Below are 27,841 nucleotides of genomic sequence, written 5' to 3'. Positions count from 1 at the left end.
GGTTATCAAAGATAGGCGTTCTCCAGAAAAATATAGAACGTATTTATATAAGAGGCGTCCTGTATGTAAATACATATGGAACGGTTAGCATAGTTGATTGTTCTCTTTTTTTTTTACTCTAAAATATCTATAAAAAATAATTAATTATTATAGATGATATAGAACGGTCATCTTAACAACCGTTTTGTATTGTATTAATTAATTTTTTTTTATTAGGAGGAAAAAATATACACAGTAATAAGTTGCCCAAATTAATTTAAGCGGCTAAAAGGAATTGAAAAGCGCGTTACTCTTTTCACTTTCAGTTTCACATTCTTTTATCGATCACTTTCACTTTAACTATAGCTTAAAAAAAATACTGCTTTGCTTTCGTGAAACCTCCACCATGACTTAATATAAGCCGCTGACTCACCGCCTCACCGCCGCACCGCCACACTGCCGCACCACCGCTCCACCGCCGCACCACCGATCGCCGCCCAACTTCTGAGCACCGCTCCACTGCTCTGAGGTAGGTTCGAATCTTCTTGTTATAGAGTAATTGAATTTTGATTATTTGTCAATTGAACTGCATGCATCATTTGAAATATGATGGAAACATAATTAAATTCATAGTTTTCATCTATTAAATTAATTTGCAATTTGAATTTTAGGTGATTGAAAAAAAATTCAAAGTTCTAATTTTAGGGTTAAATTCAATCGATTGTTTGTATGCAAATATTTCAGTTGAATTGCAGTAAGTTCAATCAAATTCCCCTTAATTTTTTCGAATTACATTTATTTCAATAGTAATCAAAATAATTTTAGCCAAATTAATCTTACCTAAGTTCAATTTAGAACCCTAATCACATAAAGAAAGAGGGGTAGGGGAAATTGATTACCACTGGATTATTGAATTGTGCTCTATTGATTTCAAATACTCTGCAATAAATTTTAGAAATATTGATTTGCTTTGCTTTTATTTCATAAAAGGGTTGGTTATGAGATCTTGTGATTGAAATTATGTGATGATAAAATCTGATTCTAGTAATGTATAAGAGTAGTCGTGGTTTTCACTATGCTTACAATGATGAGTAAGGAGTGTGTTTTTGTGGAATTTGTGTAGCAGATTGTGAATAGAGAAGAGAGAGGGAATCATAATACGTGGACTGTGGTAGTGAATTCACCAATTATTTGGCTTTGTACTCAGCTTCAGGGGGGAAAGTATGGGTTTTTGGGGTGAAATTGATTGGGGATGGGAGGAGTTTGAGGTTAGTGAAGTGTGCTGTGATTAATTGTAGGTTTCCAATTTCGTCGATTTGCCTTTCGTTTGGATTTTTGATCTTGGGGGAGATGAGAGGGGTTCGGGTTTTTCAATTGCGTGTATTGGTGAAAGGGAGGGTTGGGAGTAAAAGGAGGTTGACAGTATCGAGAGGGAAGGGTGAGAATTCGAATGCTGAGGAGTGGCAGCAGGTTTAATGTATCAGTGGCAATAGATGTATTACATTGCTGCCTGATAGAATGTTCAGACTTTAGCAGGCTGCAGTTTGCTCCAAGTACTGACCCTTTAGCAGGTTCAGACTTTCTAATTAAAGGGTCTGGTTTTGTGTTCTATTTAATTTCTGTTTCATCGTTCACTTTCAATCCCTTTTTGCCTACCTCTGCTGCATTACATTTCTAAAAGGATCTGGTTGTGTTGCATCATTAAGCACTAATCCTCTATTATTATTTTTTTGGTTTTTTCAAAGGGATTTTCTCATCAGTGGAGTGGGACACCCATTTTTTGGCTTCATTTTCGTAGCTTTAATGTATTAGTGGCAGTAGATGTGCACTTTAAGTCAATAAAGATATTGATTTTATCAGTGGCAGTAGATGTCCTGAAGTTTTCCAGACATATGCCATGGAAATTCCGGAATTGCAGGCTATTTAGTTATGATGTGCTGCTCATCTTTAGCCCTGCTATCTTTTGAACTTTATCTTATTTTCAGCTCTAGTTTATGTTCTTATCTGTTGTACTGGGAAAAACTCCGATGATTTGGAGTGGTTTATATTGCCCTCTTAGTATCCTCATTTTGTTCCTGATGATGATCATCAGATTTACCATCATATAATATAATGGTTTTCCCTTTTGTGTTAAAAAAAAAGTAGATATATTTAGCTAATTGCTTATTATTTTTACTAGTAGAGTTTGGTTATATTAAATAAAAGAACTTGTTTCTTAATGCTAAGCTAGTTAACACGAATAGTAGTGCTCAAGGGAATTCAATTGTAATTGTAATGATATTGATGGAACATAAAGAGATCAAATTGTTATTATTATTTGAAATTTGTTACTTCTTTGTATTCCGAATCTTTCCTGTTGCTATCATGACTTCATTAGATATTGTGTAAATGCTTGCAGGATCTGTTACTCTTGCTTGTTTGGTTGTGCCTTGTTGGCAACTTCGGATTACTGAGGCTTATTTGTTATCCATGCCCCACAATGACACTCTATTTTGAACTAATATATTATTAACTAATATGTATGTATTTTACATTGTTTTGTAGTATTTTAAGCAAGTTCCTCATACATATTCTCAACAAATGATTGACGAGCTTAGGGAAATGTGGATTTCATATGTTACCGGATACCATCAACCAAATGACGACGACGATGATTTATGTGAATTGTAGATCAATATGGTATCGGTATATTTTGGGGCATCAATTTTTTTTAAAATCAACATTAACTAGAAAGGTTTTTGATATTTAACTCACGTATTTGTTTGTATAGAACAAATTTTGTATGAATGATTCAATTTAATTGTGGTTGGATGTTTTAAATTATATATATGAAGTATATTTTGATGGCTTTTGTCGTATCTGGAAATATTTTTGTTAATTTTATTATACAGAAAGTTATATTTCATGTACAGGATCTTGGATTTTTTTTACATAGGAAATGTGAAGATTTTCTTACAGGATATATAAATTTACAATATATTAAATAGGAATACAGGTCTAAAATGAAATAAAAAAATAATTCAGATTATTAAAATACAGGAATTATACGGTATAAAATACGTAGAGGGGTAATTCGAATAATTAAATATATATGGCCGGATTTTTTTTTTTTTAAAAAAAAATACATTAGAGAACTGTTATCTAACTTAACCGTTCTCTATTGTAATGCAATATAGAACGGTTAAGTGGCCTAAACCGTTCTGTATTCCTTCCTTAGTGTACAAATTTTAGAAGGGAAAAGAGAACGGTTGTGACTAACAACCGTTCTCTATTTGTTATTATACAAAATGCCTATACGACCCGTTCTCTATACTTTATACATCGCTTAGCAGAAGAACGCCCCTAAGGCGATCTATAAAGCTTATTATAACAGTTCTCTAAGGCCTTTTTTGTAGTAGTGTAAGACTATCTGTTATTAACAATAATGAATTATTAGATTTGAAAAGACAACGAGTAAAATCAGAAATAAATGTTAAAGGTGGCATATAAGTCAAGAGAAAAAAGTAGATGTTTGGACTTATAAAGAGTAAGATTCGATCCAATGACATTATAACTAGCTTATTATATACGACGTAACTCATTTAATTTGGTATGACAATTTTTATATTAGTGATAATTCTAGTATTCTAGAATGTATAATATTGTATAATAAAGTAAAATTAATCATACCTATAACAATTATGTTATTTTGAAAATAACAACCTAACAATAAGAAACTGTTTGTTTTGAATTCTATACTTTTAGATTTACTATATAAACACAAAATTGATTATGAAGATGTTCATATTCATAAGCATACATAGTTTCATGATTTTCATTTATATTATTTTTTCCAAAAAATTAAAACTAAAATGAAAAATAATACAAGAGTAATGTTAATAAAACCCATTGTATCTCATTTGTGAGTGTCTCATATAAGAGAAAGAAGAGAAATGTAACTACTTTGTACGGTACAACCGTACAGGAGTTATTCCTGTTAATAATTATCAATTGATTTTAGTATAGAATCTACTTAACCTTGATTGTGCACCAAACTCTCCTCTTCTTTGTTCGAGTGACCCAAGCCCATTTTATATTATCTCAAAATTTCACTCAATCTAGCTATTTGACTTTATTATTCATGAGGTACGGTGGCCGGCTCTCAATCTCTAATTAAGCAATCCAATCATTAATTTTCTCATCACTTTGTGAGTTGGCTAAGAAAGGCAACGCAAGTCAATATTCTGAGGTGGCTGTCATTCTCATTCACAACCCTGTCTATTATTCAATCAAATAAATTGGATTATTTAATTTACGGTATGTGACCTATTTCCTTTACATTTTCTTACAAACATTTTTGTTGGTCCAAACTCCAAATAGCATATAACTAGACCATGAAAATGGAACCTAATAGAAAATTTATCATAAATTCATAACTTATGTTAAAAGACAATGCCGGGGCGACAACTCTCAATCTATGTCACAAAATCGTACAAGAAGCAAATGAGCAACAAAACATGTTCCACAAGGGGGCATCCATTATAAAAACAAACGACTTGCCGAACTTGATGATTTGAACCAAAGCTACCATCAGAACACAAGGGGGCATCCGCGATCCTAACCATATGACACTGAGCGAAGTCATAACATACTAAACTTATTTGGTAGTCGTATGAGCAAGTAGCAACATATTGAACATAAAACAATTATATATGGCTAATAAAACCAAACAATTAACAATCAATCAAAATTGATATAGGTTACGCCAAGTACATTTACTTTGATACCATCAATTAAGTCTTACGACTCCTTGAATAGTTGCCGGTGTCTCCGGTAAACAGATTTATCAATAGATTTGCTTATAAATAAGCATAACAATAAGCTTAGCTTAATCCCTAATATAAGCTTTCCACCTTTCAAACGTAGGAACTAAAATCTACGTAGATTTTATTGTTCGTTACAAAATAATATGATTAAAAAATGCTAAAAAACATCAAGACACATTAGAAACAAGGATATATAGGCTAATACACAGTAGATTAATATAAGTCTCCTATATTATCGTGTAACCATACATTATTGGCCCGACCAAATATCGCTTTATGTATGTACATGTTTATACACTTCCCGCAACTTAAAGAAAGGAATCAATCGATCGATATGATTCAAAGAATTGGGCATGAAAAAGGATTATCAAAGGCAAAACTCCAATAATGTTGTCAGAAAAGAAATTAATTGTTAATAATCTTCCTATTCATATCATATCAATCATATTATATGAACGTATATGAATGTATGTACTAATGTACAACTCCTTTTTAGCATAATAGCATAATTAATTAATAAATTAAGAATCAAAGGAAAGCTGATAACCAAGTTTACGTATAATTATCGTACAATTATTAGCCACAATTATTATTTATTAGCTTATTGTATTTAACTTGATGGGACACCAAAACAAGACAACTACTTTGAGCTTTTTTGCTAGAATTTTCAAAGCTAGTTGTAAGACATTATGCTTCCTTATGCTGCATCTAATCAATTATTCATCAAATATAAATAGATTTTTAATTATTGAAATATATATCTGTCTTAGTGCAATGTTTAATACTGTAGTTTACACTATAATAATTGACTAATTTTGTAATTTGCTAAATTGTCATTTCGATCTAATTATATATACTTCGTCCCACGAAGCTTCATTCTTCTTGCCACCGAAATACAAGTATATTTTCAGACAATTTTAGTTATCATGTCGTTTATTCTTCAATCATTTTTCCTTTTGACTATAAGATCTAAGTTTGAATGGTCTTCCACAATGCGCTCATTAAAAAAAAAAAAAAAAATACTACTATCAGATTTGGCATGACATGACTAATAAAATATGGGTATTAGTTCCGATACCATGACAACCAATTAGTCAAAAATGGGTTTTAAATTAGCTCAATAAGCCCATGCTCTTTTGGATTTTATTTCCATTTCAGTTGGTTTACCTCATTAATTTCATTCAGTTCGGTTTAGTTCAACTATGTTCAAGTTTAGTTTAACTCAAAGTTCGGAATTTGTCCATCAATATATGGTTTATTCTAATAAAACATTGGCTAATGAGTTGAAAGCTTTTCTTATCCTAACACAAGATTAGGTGAAAGCGATGGAAGATGATGAAATATTGTATCAATCAAATCTTCATTGACGTTTCGAAATTTGCAAGAATTTTCTAGTCAGTAACCACGAGTTGCAATCGAAATACCAACCACAAATTCAGCTATGCAATCCCATTAGCTGGGAAAATTGAACTCTTAGATAGTACATGTATAATATTTATAACTCTTATAGTATCTTAGTACGATTATGAATGCAATAGCAATCTATAAATATGTATCTTAGTATCTAGAATTAGGTACACTTAATGTATACAGTACGGAGTATTAGACAATTCTAGTGTCTAAAAATTGGAAAGAATTAGGAGTTTTTGGACATTGAAGCTCTGTTATACTCTCTCCGTCTGTTATTGTTTACACCATTTGACTCAAAAGTAACTCACAAAAAGTGGGCCGATGGTGCAAACAAAAAGGGACTGACGGAGTACGTAGTAGTAAATGTGTGAAGGCTTCATTGTCTAAAACTCTACACATTGTTCAATTATTTTGGGCCATTCATTTGAGGTAAACCTGTACTGTTTGATACAATCTGACAACAGGATATCAGATTCACCCCAATTAGCCAGATCAATTCAAATGCTACTTTGAAGTTTGACTATGTTGGGCTTTCCTCTTTATCATATTACATTTTCTTTAGGTTTTGGGCTCAAAATCAATTCCTAAGCCCAAAATCTACAGTAACTCTACTCAAGAGTCCATGATAAAAAGTAAAAAAAAATCAAATTTATAAGAATAATTGTAATTTCAATCTAAATGTCTGTACAGTATACAAGACACAATCATGCTAAGAAGCCTATACCACCATGAATTTTAGTAGCCATCTTCTTTCTTTCTCTTTAAACATTTCTATTTGTATAATTTAGCACCAAAAAAACTACTTCGTATTACGGAATATATACATTAACTACTCATAATTTAGGAAGGATCCATAAGTTTAAGAGAGATGATGCAAAAGACATAGACCAAGACAAGAAAGCCATGGCAGCAGAAAGAGAATATCTACTGCAGATTTTCACAGGACACGCCGGAATGCTTGCAGCAATCATGATTTGTGCAACACTTGCAGATGAGCAAGCTGCTCCTAGCGAAAGGAATGACAAAACCTGATAACACATAAGAAAGAAGATGTGTACCATTTACCTTTGCAATCTAGAATCCAAGATAATAAATTTAAGGGAATGGAATAGTGCAGATGAATTACCCAATCTCCTACAACAATTACAGTCATTACTCCGGGTTGACGCAAAGGGCTCTTAATAAAGACAGAATATGCATCAACTAGCCCCAATGTCATACTCCACGGAATCACCAAACCCATGACCGTTACTAAGAAGCTGCATAACAGTAAGAAAGAATTCAATAAACATGCATTGCAAGAAAACTAGCTGAAAACTATGCTTCATCTTTGACAAGTAAACAACGGAAATTAAAATTTAATATCAAGTCCATTGTTTACAAGCAGGATCCATTATATATAAGAGGGAAGTAGCAAGCACATCAATTATGCCCATCAATAGTCTTTCAAAAAGAATCTTAAACTAAACAGAAAAAGAAAATAGCATAAATTCTTCACTCTACTCTGTAGTGTAAGTTTTGCTGCTCACTTTTTTGGGACAGCTAAAATTTGAGAAAACATGAAACTCCACAAGTCCAAACTTCCTACAGTTTTACTAGCACCTTTTAGTAGTAAACAGAACTTGTAGGCACCGATCTCAAACATTACAGAGTTACAAAAACACAGACGACTAAACAATAATCCATTAATCCAAAATAAGCATATGTACTAAAAAAGTATAATACGTTCCGATGGCACAATGCATAATGGACTAATGGGCTATTGTCTTAGCTCAAGATACAAACAAATAGCTCTAGATGTAAGTCTGTGAGTTATGAGATCATCATAGATTCATAAACTCATTTCCTACTTGATCACCACTCTTAACTGTTTTCTGTCAAAATAGCCCCTCTTCCCAATCCTACTCCATTTACCCACAGATAATAGCCAGATTGTGTCCACTAGTACGGTAGTATTTTACTTTTTGAGCTTGTTTGCAATAACAAAAACACAGTCCATTCAATGCTTGTTTGCAATAACAAAAACATAGTCAATTCAATTTCCATTGATGCCTTCGCAAGTAAAAATTAAACTGTTTGCTGACATCAAGAACTAATTAGTGGCCTTAGTGAATCATAAAGATATTTTTAAGTGAAAGTGTGGCTCGAGAGGTTAGGTTGGGGCTTAATTGAGGTGCATCCTTGACTGTTCTGTGACAGTGTGACTCGTATAATACAGATACTCAAGGTTGGGACTCAATCAAGATGCATCCTTGAATGTGAACAATAAATAAACATTGGACAGAAGATATATTACAGCATTGTAGCTGTGCAGAGGACTGAAGGGGTGTGATAAATTGGCTGATACAGCCTGCCTGTAATATGTGTCTGCAGTCAGGGACAGAAATGAACATGATCTGCCCGGGCTTTTCTAGGCCGCAGGAATTTGTGAGAGTTTTTTACAGAAGATTACAGTCTGCATTCCTAATGGAATAACTAAACGAGAGTTTTGGCTTCTCACACTATAAGCTTGGTGAACCATCCAAGACTCTAGGGTTTATGAGCTGTTCAAACACATCTAAAAGAGAAACTAACCTCGAAATTGCGACCGAGGCCTAGGGACTGATCAGTGGTCACAATAACATTAACCCAATAATCCACAGCATTCATCAATGACAGTATCAGCATATGAATGATTGAAAGGTTGGTCAAAGTGATCAAACCTATAAACTAACCAACCAAACCAACATCCAAAACCCCTCAACAAGGCACATGGTTTCATTTCCATATATGATAATCTCTGAAGTCCCCTAATCTCAGAGAAAATGCATTTTACAGTGATTAATATAATTGCCATGTTCAATTCCATCATAATTGGAGTTATAAAAAACAACATAATTTAGCATCACAATTAAACAATTTTATTCAATCTCCTTGTACAACTGAATTTTCTGTAAAAAACCCATTAATTCCCATAACATATTAAACAATTCTACCCTTCTCCAAACAAAATTCATAACCTATGATGGCAATCAACTAAATATATAAACAAAAACAGAGGAAATCAAATCAACTGTAAAAATCACATGCATATTAATAAAATCATAATCCTAACACAAAATCATAAAAAAAACCCCAAAATCAAAGAATAAATTAAAAGGGTATAAAAGAAAAAGGAGTAAAAATCATACCAAAAAGCAGTATATGCATAGAAATCAACATCAAGGCACATGAAAAAGAGGGAAGCAGAGGAAAACATAATTTGACCCAATCGAAGAGCTAAACTTGCGCTGGTTCCCAATGATCCTGGCACTTCATCCACCATTTTCTCTCTCCTTTTCTCTTCTACTTCCTACTAATTTTCTTCTTCATACTTTTTTTTCTCTCATTTTTATTTTCCTAAATTATTTGACAGTTTCTACTAAAAAAAAATTATATGGTTTGGTGTTAAATGTGAAGTTCCCAGTTTTTTATTTTATTTATTTATTTATTTTTTTAAAGTAACAGCTTCTCAGTTCTCACCCACCACTCGTCAGCAGCGTGGAAATCAATTGCGGAGATATGTGTGGAATGAATGGGATGATGAGATTCAATTCATTAATTCGATTTAATTGATATCAGAATTCAGAATTGTATTTATGTTCATTTAACTATTTAAAGGGGTGTTTAAGAATTCTGGACTGTCAATTGGTCCTACAATTTTTTTCTTTGGTTGTTTTAAACAATTGAGTTGTATTTGTATAGGGGTGATAATGAGACTGAGCTATTCGTGAATTATTCGAGCTCGATTCGGTCAAAGCTCGGTCAAAGCTCGATTCGTGGTGGCTCGACTCGGGTTTGAGCTCGGCTCGAGACCTTAACGAGCCAAGCTGAGTTATGCCAAGTTCGGCTCGAAAGTTCGTGAACAAACTCGATTATTTTTTTCATATAAAGAAATCATGTATATAAATATAAATATATTTATCAATAGATATTACACAATATTAAGTTAGTGTTTTCATTATTAAAAAAATAAACTTGTTGTAAAATAAAAAAAAAATTAATAATAAACAATAAAGAAGACAAGTAAACTAGGGATAAGAATAAATCAAGTTTGTTCGTGAACAGTTCGAGTTCGGCTCGGTCAACGCTTAGTCAAAGCTCGGCTCGGTCAAAGCTCGACTCTTAAAGGTTTGAACTCGGTTCGAGTTCGAACAAATTTAAACGATCACGAGCCGAGCTGACCATAGTTCGGGCTCGGCTCGCCCGATTAGCACCCCTATATTTGTACTTCATATATGGGTGGATCTAGCCATGTAAGGTAGGGGTAATGGTGTAGATGAGATACAAGTTCACACTTTTTACGTTTTAGAATATATATTGTTAAGGGAGGTAGAAAAGGAGATTAAGAGAGTAGCTTGAGTAAAAGGTGACACCGTGACAACAACTACAAAAATCACATGAATAAGGAATTCGGGAAATATTACTAATGATGTGTGGGATATTTGAATATACGTAGTGTGAAAAAAATGTTTGATTTTCTTAGAAAGAAATTAATCGATGCATTATTTGTAAAGTTTTCTTAATTTCTTTAAAGATAATTATTGCTTTTTCTTTTGGAAAAATATAGAGGAAATAATTGTACTATCCTTTTGTTTTATCATGTATTCATCTGTATTATACATTCTTCTACTCCGTATTTGTATTGAGTTGCAACGATTTAATTGTTGCACTATTTACATTTCTCTTTGACTTTATCGACATACGTAAAATGGGACATGTCACAAACAAAAATGAAACAAAAAGACTCGAAGTACTATATTATCTAACACAATCAATTTTACATACATGTCAATATTATTGAGGCTTGGAGCATTATTAAGCACTAAAAATACATACATAAGAAAGACAAAGAAAAAGAAAAAAGGTTGCACTAACAAACTAAAAATGAAGAAATATTGGTAGATATATAAAGTTAGGCGACAAAATATTTGAATACCAAGTGGACCATTTAAAAAGAGGTTGATGAGAGCAAATTACAGATGAGCAGCAGCCAATTCAAAGGACGATATTAAATCTTGCTACCAGCCATTCTTTTTGTAGTACCTCATGCTAATCAAGTTAGTTGATTGGGCGGTTAAGGGTACCCATAATATATTCTACTTTATAGGGTACTCATAATCTTATTCTTTGGTCAAAGGAGATGCAAAGGCAATTAGGCATAGGAGACTTTTGATTCCCTGGGCTTATTGATGTTGTTCTCTTTATTTCAAAATAGATGACCAAATTCCTATTGAAAATATGTACTTGACATAGAGAATTTGAGGGATTGGATAGTAGAAATTTTCAATGTTATTTGGTTTTGACAAAATCATATTATGTAATATTGTATGTTATTAGACTATTATAGGAGGAAGGGTGAATTGTAGATAAATGGGGGCTTAAATTTAGACAAAATCTATTAGGAATACGAAGTGCAAGAGAGGTTTTTCACGAGTGCACTTTTCAGGGCTTAATTGAAATTAAAATCTCGACCTGCTTAGATTGTTATCATCAAAACCATAGAGCATCAAACTCACTTTATACAATGAATAACATATAAAATTGAGGATAGAAGGACAAGGGAGCTGAGTGAAAAGAGACAAGGCATATGCTTTGTCACGTAAAATGATCAATTTAGTCGAGTAAGAACAATGATTTCATAGTTTCACCCATCCAAAGTGGCACATAAAATGATCAATTTAGCCGAGTAAGAACAATGATTTCATAGTTTCACCCATCCAAAGTGGCAACAATCGAATAACCAAAAGCAAATATACATCAACACAAGAGGATGTACTTAAGGTTGGCACTAAGATAGGTCAATCGGAGGCACAACACAACTCAACACAAAGAAGCATGACACAACATGGAAATGATGTGGGCATTTTAAACAAGTTAATATGTGTGTCAAATCATGGACTACATCATTTATTTTAGAAAAGCACGACAAGACATAACACGATTCTGTATAACAAAAATACAATAAAATTATTGAACTTATTTTATACATGTAAGCATGACACAATGACATGTGGGCTTAGGTCGTGCATGAGCCGACCTTTTTACAAAATCCATCATCATATGACAGGCCTAACTATCCTCAAAACATTTGTGCCTCGTGTAAGACACGGCTTCACACAACCCACTACCATCTTTATTGCATTTGCTATCTTTGGTGGAAAAGAAAAAGTATTTTTTTTTTTTTTGCAAAAACCTAGTAGTCCTCCAGCTATAGTCTATAAATAGCTCCGCCGTGGCGCGTGGGCAATTTAAATCATACGAGAGACGCTGCAAATAACTAAAATTAATTGAAAGTCGTTATTTCAGTTACGAGCTGAAGCATTATAGTCAATGATTTTTCCCGCCAAATTCATCTGCTATTCTTCTAATCTGCCGCTCCTTTAGCTATAAACTATGCGATTCAAAATACCCACCAACATCTCACCTCATCTAGGAGAAAAACTGCTCAAACCCATTCTAAATTCGGGCGATTTAAGTCGTGCACGCCAACTGTTCGACAAAATTCCTGAACCAAAACTACATTCTTGGGCAAACTTGATTTCTGCTTACACAAAGCAAGGTCATTCAAATGAAGCAGTTAAGTTGTATTCTTTATTCAGGAAGCAGAACATTCAGCTGCCTGATAGGATACTGCTTCTATCAGCTGTCAAAGCTTGTGCTGCATCTGCTGATCTTTCAAAAGCGAAAGAGATTCATGAAGATGCCGTTAGGTTTCGATTTCTGTCTGATCCTACTGTGGGAAATGCGTTGATTAATATGTATGGGAAATGTAAGTGTTGTGAGGGTGCTCTGTCTGTTTTCAATGAGTTGCCTGTCAAGGATGTTATTTCTTGGACATCATTGTTGTCGAGTTATGTAAGGTGTGGGTTTCTTGGGGAAGCTTTGATCGTGTTTTGTAAGATGGGGTTGAGTGGATTAAGGCCGAATGAAGTGACAGTATCTTCGATTCTGCCTGCGTGTTCTAAATTGAAGTGCTTGGATTTAGGTAGACAAATTCATGGGTATGTTGTGAAAGATGGGTTTGGAGAGAATACATTTGTTACTAGTGCACTTGTTGACTTGTATGCAAGTTGTTCATGTTTGAAAGAGGCTCAATTAGTGTTTGATAGTATGCTTGTGCGTGATATCGTCTCTTGGAATGTTATCTTATCGGCGTATTTCTTAAATGGAGAATCAGAGAGGGCTCTCAGCTTATTTCATAAAATGAGAACACACGGGGTCACCTTAAACTATGATTCATGGAATACTGTGATTGGTGGGTGTGTTCAAAATGGTGAGAACACCCAAGCTCTTGAATTGCTTGTCCAAATGCAGGTTCAAGGGCTCAAACCCAATCATATTACCTTAACTAGTGCTTTACCTGCATGCTCGAACTTAGAGAGCTTAAGGAAAGGAAAGGAGATCCACGCATACATTTTAAGGAATAGGATTTTCGCTGATATGACTACCATAACAGCCTTGATTTATATGTATGCTAAATGCGGTGAGCTTGAGATTTCCAGTCAGATATTTAATATGATGCCTAGAAAGGACGCTATAGCTTGGAACACCATGATTATTGCAAATGCCATGCATGGGAGAGGGGAAGAAGCTTTGTTGCTCTTCAAAAATATGATAACTTATGGGGTTAAGCCAAATTCTGTAACTTTTACAGGGGTTCTCTCTGGTTGCAGTCACTCAAGACTTGTTGATGAGGGTCTTCAAGCTTTTCATTCAATGAGGGATCACTTTATTGAGCCCGATGCAGATCATTATTCAAGTTTAGTTGATGTACTCAGTCGTGCTGGTCGCCTAAAAGAAGCTTATGAATACATTCAGAAAATGCCCATGAAACCAACTGCTGCTGCCTGGGGAGCTTTACTTGGTGGTTGTAGAGTGTATAAGAATGTTGACTTGGCACGAATCGCTGCCAAGCATCTGTTTGAGATTGAACCTGACAATCCTGGAAATTATGTTTTATTGTCAAACATCTTTGTTGCTGGCAAACTGTGGGGTGAAGCTTCTGAGTATAGGAAAATAATGGAAGAAAAGGGAATATCAAAACCTCCAGGTTGTAGTTGGATTCAGGTCAAGAACAAGGTTTACTCATTTGTTGTTGGTGATAATAGCAATGAACAAAGTGATAAAATATCCCAATTCTTAAGTGACATCAGATATAAGGTCAGATTGGCTGGGTATTTGCCAAATACTGATTTTGTTCTGCAAGATCTGGATCAAGAAGAGAAAGAGGAAGTCTTATGCAACCATAGTGAGAAGCTAGCAGTTGCTTTTGGGTTGCTGAATTTAAACGGGGAATCTTCAATTCGTGTGTTCAAAAATTTAAGAATATGTGGTGACTGTCATAATTTCATAAAATTCACAGCCAAGGTTGTTAGCATACAGATAATTGTTAGAGACTCTTTGAGATTTCACCATTTCAAGGATGGCTTGTGCTCTTGTCAAGACTTTTGGTGATTACTTCATTGAAAATCTGGTAGCAAAGTATACGGTGTATGAACTGTGGACATGATCAATCTCAAGGCCTATGAGCTCCAAAGCTGCTTTGATGTTAGAAGTTCAGTTTGACATGTACTTCGTAGTTATTATGCTGTCAAGCAGCAGGGACATATGCTTTATGTCCCTGATGAGCATAGCATGCACAACTGCTGGAAGAAATTGATGCTCAAAATGGATGCTAATTACAGGGTAGACCGGCAGAGGTATTGATTCAACCAAGTTCAAGGAAAATAGGTAAAAAAATCAAGTCCATAATTTGTTTTATTAGACTAATTAGAGATTAACATAGTTCATCAGGCAAAATACTGGAGGTAAAACCATCATCTTACATATGTATTGTTAACAGCCTGCATCATGGACTAGGTATTGACAATGTCCAATCCTGGACTGTCTTGCTCTCGCTAAGGCCTCTAGCCATTTTAAAAGATGTGGAAGCCTTTATGATTTTCTTTTTTATTTATTATTATTATTATTATTTTTTCATATTGTTCATGTAGGGCTGCAAAGACTATAATGTTTTTATGCTTCAAACATAGGTCTTAGCCTCTTAGGTACAATAGTACATCATACTCATAGAGTTCTTATATTGGCTAATTTAGCTAACATCCGCAAACCTGTAAAAACATGAAATACATGTTCTTTAGCTAGTACTGAAGAATTAAACAGCCAGCTAGTTAAGCTTTCAGAAACCGGTTTAGCACTTGTGATGAGCTTAATCTGCAACAACAGTGAAAATATATACGTGATACATTTTACATCCATATCAAGGATTCTGAGAATGGAACCATATTCCCTGGGCTGTTCTGTACAACATCCTAACCCCCTCTTCCCTGGTTCTCACTTTCCTGGCCTTAACAAAGCTACAGTGGCTTAGGTTGGAAAACTTCAGTTGCATATTTAATTTCAATTTTGATGACCTGATTGCAACATATTTATGTTGGTTTTAAGCAGATTAGATTCAAGAGGTGTGTTTTGATCTACCATTGGTGCAAGCAGTCATGGTTGATACAGATTTTTGATATGATGCAGGACATGAGCTTTTTCAGATGAGAAGTTGGCTTCTTGACCACAATCACACGCTGTATAACTTTTGGAGTTTCTCCTTAGGATTATCAAAATTTCCTTTTAGATGGTAATTGTAACAAGTGGAGTGCAATCATCATTATTTCATACACAAAATGTGATGTTGCTTTCGATCACACCAGACTTCCATAGTTCCATGTTCACATCGTTCTGTGCCTTTGTCTTGATAACTGTACAGTTTGGTACACCTGAATCACCACCCAGCTCTCAGGCTGGCTCCTGGCAAGGCTATGCGCTGGCTCCTTGGATGATGAAGTGTTGTTCTTCTTGTTCAAATTTCTCCTCGAGCTTGCAATGCTACTAAATTGTTATAGTTGTAGCTACCTCTTTGGAGAAAATAGCATATGATGGGACAAGTAATTTTCCAATGTAGCTTTTTGGCTTTCCAACTGTTAGAAGTCCCCTAATAGTGAAAAAGAGCACTGTCCTGCCAGCAGGAATCTGAACTTCAGAGTAGGATCAAATGAGGGTTTTGAATGGACCCTTCATCTCATTATGTAAGTCAAATGATATGGGAGTTTAACGGAATGGAACTTTAGTGGAGCTATGTTCATACCCTCTGTCAGATTTTTGGTGTACATGTTCGGATAAAGGCAGAACTTTGCCATTAGTCAATTTCATGCAAATCATTGAACACTGATTGGCAATCCAGTTCCTCGTCTTCAAGGTAAGTCTTTCTTTAGATCTCATCACATTTTAATCTCGTGACCTGTGGGTTCAATTAACAGTAGCTTAATATTAATAACACATTGTTTGCTCAAGTGATTACATTTTCTGCCAGTTTGATGAGACAGAGAGTTATAAAATATGTACAATTATAATATGAAGCAGTTGGTAAAATTTACCTGTCATCATACAACAAAAACCAATCTTTTAGTATAGTGAAATTATATCTGCACCAGACCCTAACAGGTTACTCAGAAATTCTAATACAGAATTAAAAGAAGGAAAGACCGAAGAAAGAGAAAGGAAAGGGAAGGGAGGGGACAAAAGGGAAGGAAACTTTGCACTTTTCTTCCAAATGTATCAACATTGGAAGTATTAGGAAGGGAGGGAACGATAGGGACGAAATACCTTGCTTTCTCTTCCTTCCCTTCCCCTCCAAATTACCCTATCCAAACACACTGTTAAAAACTTTCCTCAATCATCTAATAACTTGCTAGATATACGGAACCAAATTTGTATCATCTACACAAGATGAGTCTGTCACCATCTATCACGAATCAGATGCAACATAGCAATGCAACTGATTTGGAACAGAGATGGTGTATCATTCAATGTCAGGGTACTCTGCATTTCCAAAGGAATTATTGTGTACTAATCCAATGGAGCAGTATAGAGTCCCTAGTTTTCTAAAAAAAAAGATGATCTAAAGCAAATTTCTTTATGTATGTAAACAACAACTAAATATTCATATTTATATTAATTGCTCTATCTTAGGCATAATATACTTAGCTATTGACTAGGCAATTAATGATTTTTAAAAAATTTACAAAAACTCTAATATATTCCCTCTAATATAACCTTATTGATGTATTTTTCTTGCCTTTACAATAAATCATCACATCAAATATTGTGTGAATTCAAATGTAATACGCTTTCTACCAATGTGTAAGATTTGAAACAAGAACTCTTATTATCTAGCCACATCATACGTCTAGGTTGGACACACGAGTTTGTATTTTTTTTAAATGATTTTGATTTTTATACTAATTAATTAGATTGCCTAATAAGAGATCCAGGAAACTTACCGAGGCAATGTGAGTGAAGTGAGATCTAAGGTGGCGAGATCAAACTCGACGCGCAACCTACATTGAAGAAAGATGGTTGGCCAGCATCTGCTTCGCCGCCAATTGCCTCAAGGATTTACCTTAGACTCTTAGAGGGTTGCATGAAGGGTTCTTTATTCTCTGCTATGTAAAACTGAGAAAAAGAGAGCTTAATCTAGGTAGTTTGGGTATTTTGTGGCTATATGAGTAGAGGACAAAAAGATAGGATAGGAGTCATACGATGATAAGAGGTCTTTTTCTATTGGCAACTTGAGGATAATATTGCTAGTAGTTTCTCTAATAGTTTTTGTATTTCACACAATGAAGTCCTTGTCAAATTTTTTTTTTTTTTTTTTTAGGAATGAATTCCTGGTCAGTGTAGGTATAACCACCACTTTTAATAAGATAATTACTACAAGTAGATTATTGATCCTCCCAAAAGATAAATGCTATCCCCTTCAATGATAAAGATCAAATAACTGATATTTTATACTACTTTCGATTTTAATTATTTGTAACTTTGAAATATTTTATATCTCACAAATAATACCCAAAGTTGCAAATAATAAAAATCGGACGTAGTATATCTTTGTAAAAAGAAAAAAAAATGATATAGCAGGATAAGTAAGTTCAACAAAAATGAGGTCAATTTTAGAGTAAATAATGTGAAAAAGGATGAGTATATTTGAAAAGAATCTGGAGTTTTAATCCTGAAGATTGTGACTTTCCTTTGGGTCAGAGTTCAAACTTGTCTCTAGAAGGGAAGAAGGTTAATCAAAGCTTAGTCAACATTATAAAGGCTGCGCTTTATAATTTAATACTCGTAGGTTATATATATATATATATATATATATATATATATATATATATATATATATATATATATTTTAAAAAAAATGAAAAATAAATAAATAACTTATGGATTTTTGAGTAATTTTAAAAGAATTAATTCTGAATTTTCAAAGAAATAATTTTCCTTGCAAGATGAGTAAATGTATTACACTATTGCTTCATCCCATTTATAACTGTTTGTCAAATAGGCCGCAGGAGTGCTTGCGTATATATAGTTGCAAATTGTTTATATGTAAAATAATGTTTTCAAAAGTGAATAGCTTGATGGCGTGAACAGAATGCTAACGATATATTGGATCCAGTAATCCAGTATGTGATGAAATATTGAACAAACCTCGTCAATTAAACTAATAATCTATGCTTTTTTTTTTTTTTGAAAGGAATAGAAAAGGTCTTCTTAACCAAACGCTGATATATTTTGAAATAAGACAATTTCAACATCTGATTTTTTCAAGAACTATTTCTATAAGTTAATCAAGAAATTTCAGCATCAAATATATACAGATTAAAGAAGCCAAAGTTAATAACAAGGTATATACTGTACGTGTTTTCAGAGCTTTTTCTGAAAGTGCTTGCCACTTGCAGATTAAGCTAAGAAACCTCCAAATTCTGGTATTTTTTGGGATAATAACATGGGTCAAGAATGGATTGTATACAGTTTTGTAGCTCGAGGGGCGGTTATATTGGCTGAGCACACCGCCCGGCCTAGCAACTTACCGAGCATTGCTGCTCAATGGCTCGAGAATCTCCCTGCTGATCCTCACAAGAAGTTCACCATGAAGTACGATGGCCACACTTTTAATTTCCTAGTTGAAGAGGGATATGGACCATATGGTAGTCATTACATTCCAAAACAACATTTATTTGTTAGATTATAAGGAGTATGTTCTAAATAAGATGCTAATGATGTTATGTACTCTTTTCCAGTTTATGGTGTTGTAGCCAGAGAAACTGTGGGAACACAACAGATTCTATTCGAGGTTCTTGACCGAATCAAACAGGACTTCAAGAAAAGATATGGTCATGGTGAAGGGGATGCTGCCACTGCAAAAAGTCTCAGTAAGAAATTTGGGTACGTTTTAAGTCCTTGCCAAACTGAACATCTAAACACTTAAATTAAATTTGGTATGCATGAAGTTAATTTGAACTGAATTTTTATTTCTGAACAAACCAAATAAAGGAATATGGAAGAAAAAGTTTTTTGAAAAAATTATGTTTCCTCCGGTAAACACAACTTTTATGTTACTTGTTTTTTCCGGTATCATGAGCAGGCCTATAATTAGGCCTGATCACGGATCGGATATCCGATCCGAAAGGGGATTTCGGATCGGATATCCGGATCCGAAAATTCGTATATTTGCTATTTGTATCCGATCCGAAAAATTCGGATATCCGAAGATCCGGATATCCGAACTTTTCGGATCGGATATATCGGATATCCTATATTTGACTACTTTGATTACTAGTTGTTTTGAATGGCAAAATTGATTTTTTTTATTTTTTTTTGTCCCATTTTATCCTCTTGTTACTCAGAACCTGAACAAAGAGAGATAAAATAAATGTGTAATTATCCTATTAAAAATAATTAATTAATTATCCTATTAAAAAAAAGGGACTTGTAAATATTGTCCACAACTAATTTTTAGAAAAAAACAAAGTAATAAAATTACAAAATATAAATAACCTGCCATGGCTGCCAATTTGCCAAAATGCAAAGTAATTAGGTAACTGCTAGTCTGCTACAAAAGTACAAATTATGTAACAAAGAAAATTTAAAGTTAACAGATACATTAAAGTCCAAATAGTTAACAACTTAACAATACATGCATTTTATCTTATACTTAAAAATAAGCCATCAACGCCGGAAACCGATAGCGGATCAACGAAGGGGGCAAGTCAACAACCCTACACTATAAGAGAAACCTTGGAGCTCAACTTCTTACACTCCGTTTGAATCGTAAACAAGAATTTTTTTTTTTTTTTCCTTTCTTACAAAAAAAAGTATCACAAAATCGCTTTATTTGGCTGCACTTAAGACTCTACGAACCTCATCGATGATTTCCTGTAAAAGAACTGGTTTTCTGATAACCCCATTTATCCCAAGTCCCAACCTAAGAAGATACTTTGATTTTATACTTGAATCTCATAACTAAGATTCTTAACTAATGGTATAATATACAGATCTATAATTCTTTGATTGTAATGTCAGTAGAACATTGAGTGAGTGAGGGTTACCTTGGTGGAGGAGTGAGGGGCGCCGCTTCTGGTGAAGTAGTGAGGGGCGCCGCCGTTTCTGGTGGAGGAGTGAGGGGCGCCGCTTCTGGTGGAGGAGTGAGGGGCGTCGTCACCGCTTCTGGTGGAGGAGTGAGGGGCGTCGCCGCTTCTGGTGGAGGAGTGAGGGGCGTCGCGGCTTCTGGTGGAGGAGTGAGGGAAGATTGTGGTGGATTTGAGTCTTTGAAGGTGGCCGGAGATGGAGAAACCGAGAAAGGAGTAGAGTCGTAGAGAGGACTAGAGGAGAGATGAAGAGATTCGTGAGAGGAGTGAGAAACTGAGAACAGTGAGAAGAGAGAGGCGGATTAGAAATTAGGGATTTAGGGTAAGTTGAGTTTTTGTTGGGCTTGGGCTGTTGGGCATATGGATAATTTTCGGATATCGGGTCGGATATCCGATCCGATATCCGATATCCGACTTTATTTCGGATATTCGGATAACCGAAATTTAAATTTTCGATATCCGATATCCGATCCGATATCCGAAAATTTCGGATCGGGTACCCGATCCGAAAATGTTTTCGGATCGGTTATCCTAAACTTTCGGATCGGGTGCGGATCGGATCTTCGGATTATCGGATAATCAGATAGTTCTGCTCAGGCCTACCTATAATGAAGCAGAATATGCAATGGGTTGTTGATCATGCTGAAGAAATTGATAGGGTAGCAAAAGTGAAAGCTCAAATTTCCGAGGTCCAAGTTATCATAACAGACAATGTAAACAAGGTAAATAAGTTTGAGACTAATGAAGGAAATGCATTTGAACGATTGCAATGTTTTGAGTTTAACGCTTGTCTGTTTAATTGCTTTGTATTCTAGATTCTTGAGAGAGGGGAGCAAATAAACACTGTTGTAGACAAGGCTGAGGCACTACATGATTCGGTAATTCATTTATATCATACTCCATCTATTTGAAAAGTGACACATACCGCCTTTTCTCAGAAGGATTGTGCATGCAATTGCTAATATATGTAGTTAATTCTTTGTTGTTTCAGTCTCTTGAGTACAGAAATAGAGCAATAGAGATAAGAAGGAAGATGTGGTATCAGAATGCCAAAATAAAACTAATCATCCTAGGAATAATTCTTCTGAATTTGGCATTGATTATTTGGGCTTCAATTTGCAACGGTTTTAACTGTAGCTGACCGCTATGATTTGTGGACCGGCTGTGTACATTATGTATGTTGTACAGAGAGGTGAAGAGGACAATTGGCAATGTTTGACTTCATTGTTTTATGAGAAATATTCAGTTTTGTTTCAAAATTATCTTATTGTTCAATTGTGTTTTATTTTTTTTATGAAAAAATAGATAACGGTTGAATGAGGATTTTTTTTTTTTTTTTTTTGGTAGCACAACACAGCTTAAAGGTGTTACACATGTATGAAACAAGCTAAATATGATACACTATTTGCTCTAAGAAAGGGAGAGGATGTTATATTACTTATATTACTTATTTATACCTGGGTGTACCGTACACTCATGAGTATTTTGTTCTCATTGTGATGATTGTTAACCATCAAATAAAGAATAAAACTTAGTTGGGTGTACAATACACCCGGGTGTATATAACAAATTCTAGGGGTACTCCGTATATCAACTATAGAGGACCACTTAATAATGAAATTGTAATTTTTTGATAAAGGCTTGTAGGTCAAATATTTGTCTAGGCATTTTCCCCAAAAAGTAAAGCACATGGACTTTTGTCTTTATACTTCATTGGTCTCACAAATGTACCTAATTGACTAATTGTACTAGAGTTATGTAGAGAAAAGGAGAAGGGGTCATATTGGATCAAAATCTCTTACATGTCTGGTCCATATTAGCGGACTAGGCCATTTGGGAATGGGAGAAAAGGATAAGAAAATCTTCATCACAAAGTGTCTCTAATAACAACAACAACCAAAAAAAAAAAAAAAATGACATCTATCAGACTATCACTGCTTATTGTACTATTTGTACAATTTGAATTTGATATTTGAGTAAAATATAACTTAAATCAAATTAATCAACAGTAATGACATTAACAACCAAGTCTAGGCACCTCGGTTCAATTCCATTCAACTTCAGCTATCTAGCTAGCCAAAAGGATTAATAGTTCCAGCCTTCCAAGTGCCAAAATATAAGACATCACAACCGCTACTTCAAGTCTCCAACTCTAATAGGACTCCATTTTTTTTAACTAAAAATACTCCCTAACAATGACATTCCCATTGCTTCAAATCGTCTTAACCTAAACCCTCAAATTCCTTATAATTTTAATGTTTAACCCCATGCTCAAATCATGAAACCTTAGAAGCAAATCAAAGTAACCCCTAATCATTTAATTTTCCCTTAACAACACATGGTGACTACTCATTACACATCATTACTTCATTAGACGAGGGTTGAATGAGAATTCTTCAAGTGGGTAAATGGGCCTGGGCCTAACTTAGACCAAATGATGAGTAGTTGACTTTGAACCCTAATCCTTAACCCTAATATCCACCGCTTTTTTTAGACTTTACCTATAATTACTCCTCCTCCTTCTCCGTTTCTCTTCCATTCTCTCTCCTCCTTGCTCACTCTTCATTTTCAATCCATTTTATACTCGTATTTGTTTTCTTTATTTGATTTTTCCCTATATTCAATTTTCTCAATAATTCCTTTTTATTTCATTTGTTTGTTGTTGTTAAAAAAAAAAAAAAAAAAAAAAAGGTGTAAAAATCAGAAGAAAGTGTTGATTTCTCATTGATGATACAAACAGATGACGAGTCCGATCCATTCTTAACATTGTGACGACAAAACGAGGCATTTGTCTGAGAGGAATCATACATTTCTTCCCTCTTTTTCTTTATTTTTAATTTCATGAAATCTAATAAATTTCAACTTTTTTTTTTTTTTTTTTTAATTTGCAATTTCATTATTATTTTTTTCAATTGATTATTATTGTGGGTGTTTGTGAATGCTTAAAAGGGAAGCAAAAGCAGCTATGATGAGAAAGTAATTACACTCTCATTAAATTAATGAGAATAGTGTAGTTATTCTATGCTATCCATGATTATTTTTCAAGCACTTTTGAGCTGCAATTTCCCCCCTTTCTCTGTTTTTTCAACCTGGATGAAATTTTTAATCTTGATAATTTTAAGTTAATATTGATCCAATTGTATAGTTTTTTTAATGAATAAATTATAACATTGTTAATATACTATTAAAAGGTGTTTACAAAACCATATAATGATTTTCCTATGATGAGCAATAATGGGCTTTCATTTGATGGGATATTATGTAGGGATTTGTTTTACTGTTTAGAAATGTGGTCCATCATTTTACTTTACTTAAAATGAAATTACAATAATAATAATGGTACTAGTTAGCAACAAATTGAATTAAAGAAATTTTCCAAAGTTGGGGTAAAATAGCAGTGATTATAAAAATTCCTCGTTCTGAATTGCTATTTTTTTAATGGCATGATAGACTCATCTATACCCCATAGAATATGAGCGTTTTACCCCGCTTTCAATCATCGAAGCTCTTTTAAATTGAAAATATTCAAAATATATATTTCTAAAATCATCATTTTTCTTGTATTAATTGGTTAATTTAGTTGGTAAAGTTTTTGTTCTAATCAAATTGTTTTTAGTTAATTTAGTTGGTAAAGTATTCTTGTATAAACTACTCTGTACTTTGCAATAATTTTGAACAATTACAGAGTTAAAGAGAATATACTTTTAGATGTTAATTTAGGGTTTGTTCTCTTCAGATTATTTTAATTCAGCTCTAATAAGTTCAGTTCTTAATTTCCTTCTCTCATAAAATATTCAGTTCAGTTCAGCTCCAATAAGTTCAGTTTAGTTTAGTTTAGTCAATCAGAACAGGCTCTTAGTTGATTGATTCTCGTATAAATATAACGGAAATAGATTTATCATTTCTCGATAATACCAAGGATTTATAATGAATGACATTAAAAAGCAAAAAGCTGGACCAAAGAAAATGGAACGGGGACAAATATTGGAAGAAAGCCTTTTAATTACCTATTACACAAATTTAACAGGAGTAATAATTATGACAGTGAATAATTTAAACGGCAAAACTTGATGAGTTAATTATATCATGAAAATAACCATGGACCAAATTGGGTATGCCAATAAGAGTAGCAGTCCAATTGTATTGGAAATTCCATGGCTTTGAGTGAATGAATTCCTTAGGCCACCAGTTGCCCTGATATGTTCTTGCAGCAAATAACACCCTATGATTAACAGAATTACAACTCCCATCCAACTATCCTTCAATTTGTGTGCTAGCAATTCTGGAGCTACCACCAACAATAGTATCAATGATCCTGGCATTTCTAACCATTCTGCACATTTTTCATGTTCAATTGTTATTTTGTAAATGATTTCATGAGCTGATATAGATAAGGAGTGTGAGTTTAGAGGATGATATGTACCTGGGAAGCGGCGGTGGAAGAATAGCCTTAGCACAACCGCGACAAAAGCAATCCATTTCCCAACCTCACCCCTGTGGCATGTAATTTGTGAGTTAGTTATATGATCGATGAATGAAACCATTATAGAAAGCAGGGTGCTATATGATGTAATAGAGAAGGAAAGGAATAATAACCTAAGAAGGTAAAAAGGGCCAGAAGGAAGACTGAGGAATATGTATGGTACTAAGAGTGATGTGAGCATGTTGGTTCTCCAATTTGTGCGATCCAGGATCAACAAGTAACTGCATCAAACATTGAAAAAATTAAAGATTTTGCGTTAGCAAATACAAGAAGCTACTTCCATTTCATCAGCTAAACTATGATATGATCATATGGTATCTAGTCAATAGGCAATTGAATTGCGAATAAAAATAGAAACTCACATAGCAGCAAGAGAGGCTAGCCATCTAAGAAAATGAGTTCCAAATCCTGAGGTGATGCCGAGTCTAGAAGCATCATGAATGAGTGTCATCACAGCAATCTTGAGCTCATTGATGTCGGAATTGATCAAATTGGCCGCGGCTAGTTGCTCAGTTGTCATTGCCATATAATTCACTACTCTGCCCATTTTCGGTACCTATTTCTTTTCTTTAGCTCACTAAATTCCTATGAAGATGTTAATATGTGTGTGAAAAACGAAAGTGTATTATTATTACGGAAAACAAGTGAAGATTGAAGAAGATTAAGTAACATTTCAAACGTATTAGAATGTAAAATAGCCACAAGATTTGCTTGATCCGAATGAATAGGCTGCTGAAACCTTAACATGCGGAACTACACTTGTTAGTTTATACTATAAGCCATTTATGCCTTTGTACAAAATTGGCCCATATTTCTATTTATGAAAGGCCCAAAATATTGCTTGTTTTTCAATGTTTTTAGCTTCAAGTTGTTATCTGATCTGCCATTATGAATAACAAATGAGATGGTCCAGCCCAAATAATTAAGGATAAAGTAAATTTCTAAGCTGCTTCAATTCAGAATTAATACTTGTAGAGTTGTACGGAGTAGTTAATTTTTGCATCTCAATGTGATGTGGTACATTTTTACATAGTCTTTAGGACGAAAAGCTAACCATTCACATTTTTGGAGCTAAATATCATTCCTTAATTTCAAGTCATATGTATAATATACATCAAAACTATGAAACTAATTTTATTTGTTGAAGAGATCGATCTAACAGTTTTTTGTACTCTCTTTCGATACATAGATTAAAGATATGTATTAACGTAACCTTTTTTAAAATTTATTATTATTATTATAACACTCCATCCAATCCTCCATCTCTAACCATAATTTTGCAATTTTTCACAGTTAAGGGAATAATTTAAATTATTTTTGATATATAAGAAAAAATTAATTATGTGTATTACTTTTGATTTGTCTCAATAAATGATTTTTCTTTTTTATAGACATAATTATAGGTATTAATAATTAAATATGCACAATAGTAGGCACAACATTACAAAGAAATACGTCTAAAAATAATGAAACAATGCTATGGTCACTACTCAGTACTCACTACCAAAAAGACTTATTCTAATTTTTGGAAAATGAAAGGACAACTATATCATGCCCATATCCTTATTTCCAAGTATGCTCTCATGAATAAAGGTTCAACTTTCATTACATATCTAGAAAATATATAAGATAAAGGGAATTCCAATATACCAATTGGATGTTGGTGTAGAGGTGATTGGGACTACACTTGGTAGAGAGGATCCGTGTTCGATCTCTCGCAACAACAATTGGGAGGGGACTGGAAGCTAACCACCCAGAATTGATCCCCGAATCCGGATTAGCCCAAAGGGTGAACCGGGTGAAACACAGAAGGACAAAAAACAAAAGGGAAATTCCAATATTACTTTCTTTGTCTCCAATTATATCATTTGCCTAGCATAATATGCTAGAAAATGTAAAGGGGGCGAGTGTGAAATTTATTTTTTTATTTTTTTTATTTTTTTCATAATAAATTTGATTAAATAAAGCAATAATTTAAATTAAATAGGACAAGTGAATGAAATTTAATTAGTAATTTAATTTGATCCCACAAAAGACGATTTCAATCATGAACAGGATTCTTGTGGGCAGAAACTCTCTTGTCAAAAATAACGGATGGTAGCAGGTTATGCATGACCCTTTTTATAACCTGTTTACCACCTACTCCTATAGAAAGGCATTTCCACCATATTATTTTTAACCTTTTTAGAACGTCTTTTCCTTTGTCCTAAATCAATGAAAAACTTTTCACACATGATTGTCAAGAAATTATGGTATGTTAAACTATGAGTGTCATCATTATACTTAGAGCTGTCAGTTTCTGACCCGAACCGTTAAACCCGACTGTTTCGAACCGATCCGAAAAGGAACTGAACTGCTTAAAACCCGTTTTTTGGAAACCGAAAACTGACCCGACCCAATTTTTTCCAACCCGAAACTGAACTAAATCGAATTTGTGCGAATCGTTACTAACCCGACCCGGTATCAAGCCAAACCATTACAACCCGAAACTGAAAGCAACCCAAACCGATTACGCCTAAACCCGATAGTAACCCGACCCATTTTAAACCGAAAACCGTTAATACCCGATAAAAATCCGATAAACCTGAATCGTTTCAACCCGTAACCCGTTGTGACCGAACCGGTTATAATCCGTAACCCGTTGTGACCGAACCGTTTACGACCTGTAA

General features: G+C 34.0%; 3 protein-coding genes, 2 long non-coding RNA genes, 2 other non-coding genes and 1 pseudogene across 7 annotated transcripts; 5 read left to right on the top strand and 3 right to left on the bottom strand.

The window, feature by feature from the left end:
• The first annotated feature begins 312 nt into the window (after positions 1-312).
• LOC145563463 (uncharacterized) lies at positions 313-2,845 on the top strand. The gene is made up of 2 exons (XR_014094544.1): positions 313-508; positions 2,524-2,845. It is a non-coding gene; the product is annotated as an uncharacterized LOC145563463 (long non-coding RNA).
• Positions 2,846-6,822: 3,977 nt separating this feature from the next.
• Positions 6,823-9,733, bottom strand: LOC145563462 (CASP-like protein 5C1). The gene is made up of 3 exons (XM_081623909.1): positions 9,365-9,733; positions 7,321-7,453; positions 6,823-7,222 (listed from the first exon to the last, which is right to left on the bottom strand). The coding sequence occupies exons 1-3, from the start codon at positions 9,496-9,498 to the stop codon at positions 7,028-7,030; spliced, it is 462 nt and encodes a 153-aa protein (XP_081480035.1). The 5' UTR covers positions 9,499-9,733; the 3' UTR covers positions 6,823-7,027.
• A 2,875-nt stretch (positions 9,734-12,608) lies between these two features.
• Positions 12,609-14,724, top strand: LOC145563461 (pentatricopeptide repeat-containing protein At1g20230 pseudogene; annotated as a pseudogene).
• Positions 14,725-15,749: 1,025 nt separating this feature from the next.
• Positions 15,750-17,819, bottom strand: LOC145563460 (uncharacterized). The gene is made up of 2 exons (XR_014094543.1): positions 17,546-17,819; positions 15,750-16,503 (listed from the first exon to the last, which is right to left on the bottom strand). It is a non-coding gene; the product is annotated as an uncharacterized LOC145563460 (long non-coding RNA).
• A 1,228-nt stretch (positions 17,820-19,047) lies between these two features.
• LOC145563459 (vesicle-associated membrane protein 724-like) lies at positions 19,048-21,951 on the top strand. Its single transcript, XM_081623907.1, has 5 exons — positions 19,048-19,249; positions 19,343-19,498; positions 21,287-21,411; positions 21,505-21,567; positions 21,681-21,951. Exons 1-5 carry the CDS (start codon positions 19,048-19,050, stop codon positions 21,828-21,830), a joined length of 696 nt encoding a protein of 231 aa, XP_081480033.1. The 3' UTR covers positions 21,831-21,951.
• A 1,457-nt stretch (positions 21,952-23,408) lies between these two features.
• LOC145565967 (small nucleolar RNA SNOR75) lies at positions 23,409-23,490 on the top strand. The gene has a single exon (XR_014095315.1). It is a non-coding gene; the product is annotated as a small nucleolar RNA SNOR75 (small nucleolar RNA).
• A 587-nt stretch (positions 23,491-24,077) lies between these two features.
• On the top strand, positions 24,078-24,170 carry LOC145565954 (small nucleolar RNA snoR8a). The gene has a single exon (XR_014095302.1). It is a non-coding gene; the product is annotated as a small nucleolar RNA snoR8a (small nucleolar RNA).
• Positions 24,171-24,647: 477 nt separating this feature from the next.
• On the bottom strand, positions 24,648-26,028 carry LOC145563458 (cold-regulated 413 plasma membrane protein 2-like). The gene is made up of 4 exons (XM_081623906.1): positions 25,535-26,028; positions 25,286-25,393; positions 25,113-25,183; positions 24,648-25,022 (listed from the first exon to the last, which is right to left on the bottom strand). Exons 1-4 carry the CDS (start codon positions 25,717-25,719, stop codon positions 24,769-24,771), a joined length of 618 nt encoding a protein of 205 aa, XP_081480032.1. The 5' UTR covers positions 25,720-26,028; the 3' UTR covers positions 24,648-24,768.
• Between the last annotated feature and the right edge of the window lie 1,813 nt (positions 26,029-27,841).

The sequence above is a fragment of the Chenopodium album genome, chromosome 10 (assembly GCF_948465745.1).
Source record: "Chenopodium album chromosome 10, dcCheAlbu1.1, whole genome shotgun sequence".
Taxonomy (NCBI): Eukaryota; Viridiplantae; Streptophyta; class Magnoliopsida; order Caryophyllales; family Amaranthaceae; genus Chenopodium; species Chenopodium album.
The sequence above is the reverse complement of the archived record's forward strand: the minus strand, read 5'-3'. Positions and strand labels throughout refer to the sequence as shown.

Coding starts and splice junctions, on each gene's coding strand:
- LOC145563462 (XM_081623909.1), bottom strand. CDS start 9,498: ATGGTGGATGAAGTGCCAGGATCATTGGGAACCAGCGCAAGTTTAGCT. Junction 7,454..9,364: donor TATGCATATACTGCTTTTTG/GTATGATTTTTA, acceptor ACTGTTATGCAG/CTTCTTAGTAACGGTCATGG. Junction 7,223..7,320: donor TAATTGTTGTAGGAGATTGG/GTAATTCATCTG, acceptor ATGTGTTATCAG/GTTTTGTCATTCCTTTCGCT.
- LOC145563459 (XM_081623907.1), top strand. CDS start 19,048: ATGGGTCAAGAATGGATTGTATACAGTTTTGTAGCTCGAGGGGCGGTT. Junction 19,250..19,342: donor AGAGGGATATGGACCATATG/GTAGTCATTACA, acceptor ACTCTTTTCCAG/TTTATGGTGTTGTAGCCAGA. Junction 21,412..21,504: donor TAACAGACAATGTAAACAAG/GTAAATAAGTTT, acceptor TTTGTATTCTAG/ATTCTTGAGAGAGGGGAGCA.
- LOC145563458 (XM_081623906.1), bottom strand. CDS start 25,719: ATGGGCAGAGTAGTGAATTATATGGCAATGACAACTGAGCAACTAGCC. Junction 25,394..25,534: donor CTAGCCTCTCTTGCTGCTAT/GTGAGTTTCTAT, acceptor TGTTTGATGCAG/TTACTTGTTGATCCTGGATC. Junction 25,184..25,285: donor GGCCCTTTTTACCTTCTTAG/GTTATTATTCCT, acceptor TACATGCCACAG/GGGTGAGGTTGGGAAATGGA.